General features: G+C 48.0%; 1 protein-coding gene across 1 annotated transcript in view; it reads left to right on the forward strand.

The window, feature by feature from the left end:
• Positions 1-270: 270 nt before the first annotated feature.
• The window catches only part of cad1 (cadherin-related protein), a gene marked incomplete at its 3' end in the record, with an annotated part of 14,708 nt that continues 13,270 nt past the window's right edge, over positions 271-1,708 (forward strand). Inside the window, 1 exon segment of the mRNA NM_001204738.1 lies at positions 271-921. Coding sequence (NP_001191667.1) covers positions 289-921 — 633 coding nt within the window.

The following is a 1,708-nucleotide window of genomic DNA, read 5'->3' on the forward strand; positions in this document are numbered from 1 at the left end:
AGAGAGAGAGAGAGAGAGAGAGAGAGAGAGAGAGAGAAAGAGAGAGAGAGAGAGCTGCCATCTGAAGCCTGTCCTTTATTGATGCCTGACACCAGCTGAAGGTTCCCTGCACCTCGGCGGGAGTAGCCAGTTCTTTGATCTTGCATCACTCCCCGTGGCATTTCCAGAGACGTTATGCCCTGGGTCAGCGCGACAGGAAACTGGAATGAAGTAATGCCGAGCGACACGACATTTGGATAAACAAAAGGCGGAAATAAGCCGGAGGAACAGTAAACGGATAATACAACAATGGCTTGGTGGAGAAGAAGATGGGTTGAGATGATGCCTTCATCGTCATCATCATCATCGTCGTCATCGTCATCTGGAGTTTCATCGCTCGTCGTCATGTCGATGACGATCATACTTACGTCTTTTCCTCCTTCTGTGACGTCACAGTCTATGAAGGTCACGCTAGGCCCGCTGATGGAAGAACGCCGTACCGGAACGTACGTTGGTAACATCGCTAGCGTGACGTCAATTGGCCGTGAGGTGACGCAAGCCGAGTTCAAATACCTAAAATTCGAATTCCTCGATCCGAACAACGCGGAAACTCACCTCTTTTCCATAAACCGTCGGTCTGGGGCCTTATACTCGCACACTATGATAGACCGCGAGACTGTATGCGAGGGGATGGATGAGTGCATCATTTCTTTCGACGTCACCGTCACCTCTGACGTCACGGATTTCTTCCGTCTCGTGGTGGTCAACATCAACATCACGGACATCAATGACAACATGCCGACTTTCAAGCCGTCGGAGATCACGTTGGATATCCCGGAGAACAATGCCGTAGGCTTGACCAAGCCGCTGCCCACTGCCATGGACAGGGACACGGGACAGAACTCTGTACAGCACTACACGCTGTTGGAGCCCTCGGGCCCGTAAGTTGTTGATGTTGTTGTTGTTGTTGTTGTTTGTGTGGTGTTGGTGGTGGTTGTAGTGATGATTTTGTTGTTGTTGTTGGTGGTGGTGGTGGTGGTAGTGGTGGCAGTGAAGATTGGGTATTGGCGTTGGTGATGATATTGTTGTTGTTGTTGTTGTTGTTTTTGTTGTTGTTGTTGTTGTTGTTGTTGTTGTCGTTCTGTGTGTAAGAAAGGGGGGGGGGGTGCTATCCTTCCACTAGTTTGGAGTCCCGAAGAGTGTGCTCTTTGCCTGGGCCACCGCCTCTCTTGGGTAGCGGGCGATGCAGTCCAACCTCCCTGAATCCTTCCTAAAGAGATACAACCACCGGACGTCCGTAGCGGGGCATCTCTGCAGCCAGTGCACAATCATGGACAGATGGGGTCCGTTGTGTTACTGTTCTTGTTGTTATTCCTGCTGTTGTTGTTGTTGTTGTTGTTGTTGTTACACCTGCTGCTGTTGTTGTTGTTGTTGTTGTTTTTGTTACATTTGCTGCTGCTGTGGTTGTTATTAAAACTGTTGCTAACGCTGTTTCTGTTGCTGTTGTATTACAACTGCTGTTGCTGTTTGTGTTGCTGCTGCTGCAGTTATTAATTTATTTTTTTTGTTCTCGCCGTCGTCGTCTTCGTTGTTCCGACAAAATGACCTATTATTAATGAGTAAATCAAGTCGTTTAGAAACACACAACAGTCATTAAGACTGCATCCAGATCCAGATTCAAAAAGTACCTCTCTCATTGATTTGAGCAAAAATTTAAAAAACAAGCCCC

Source organism: Aplysia californica, unplaced genomic scaffold, assembly GCF_000002075.1.
Source record: "Aplysia californica isolate F4 #8 unplaced genomic scaffold, AplCal3.0 scaffold00845, whole genome shotgun sequence".
Lineage (NCBI taxonomy): Eukaryota > Metazoa > Mollusca > Gastropoda > Aplysiida > Aplysiidae > Aplysia > Aplysia californica.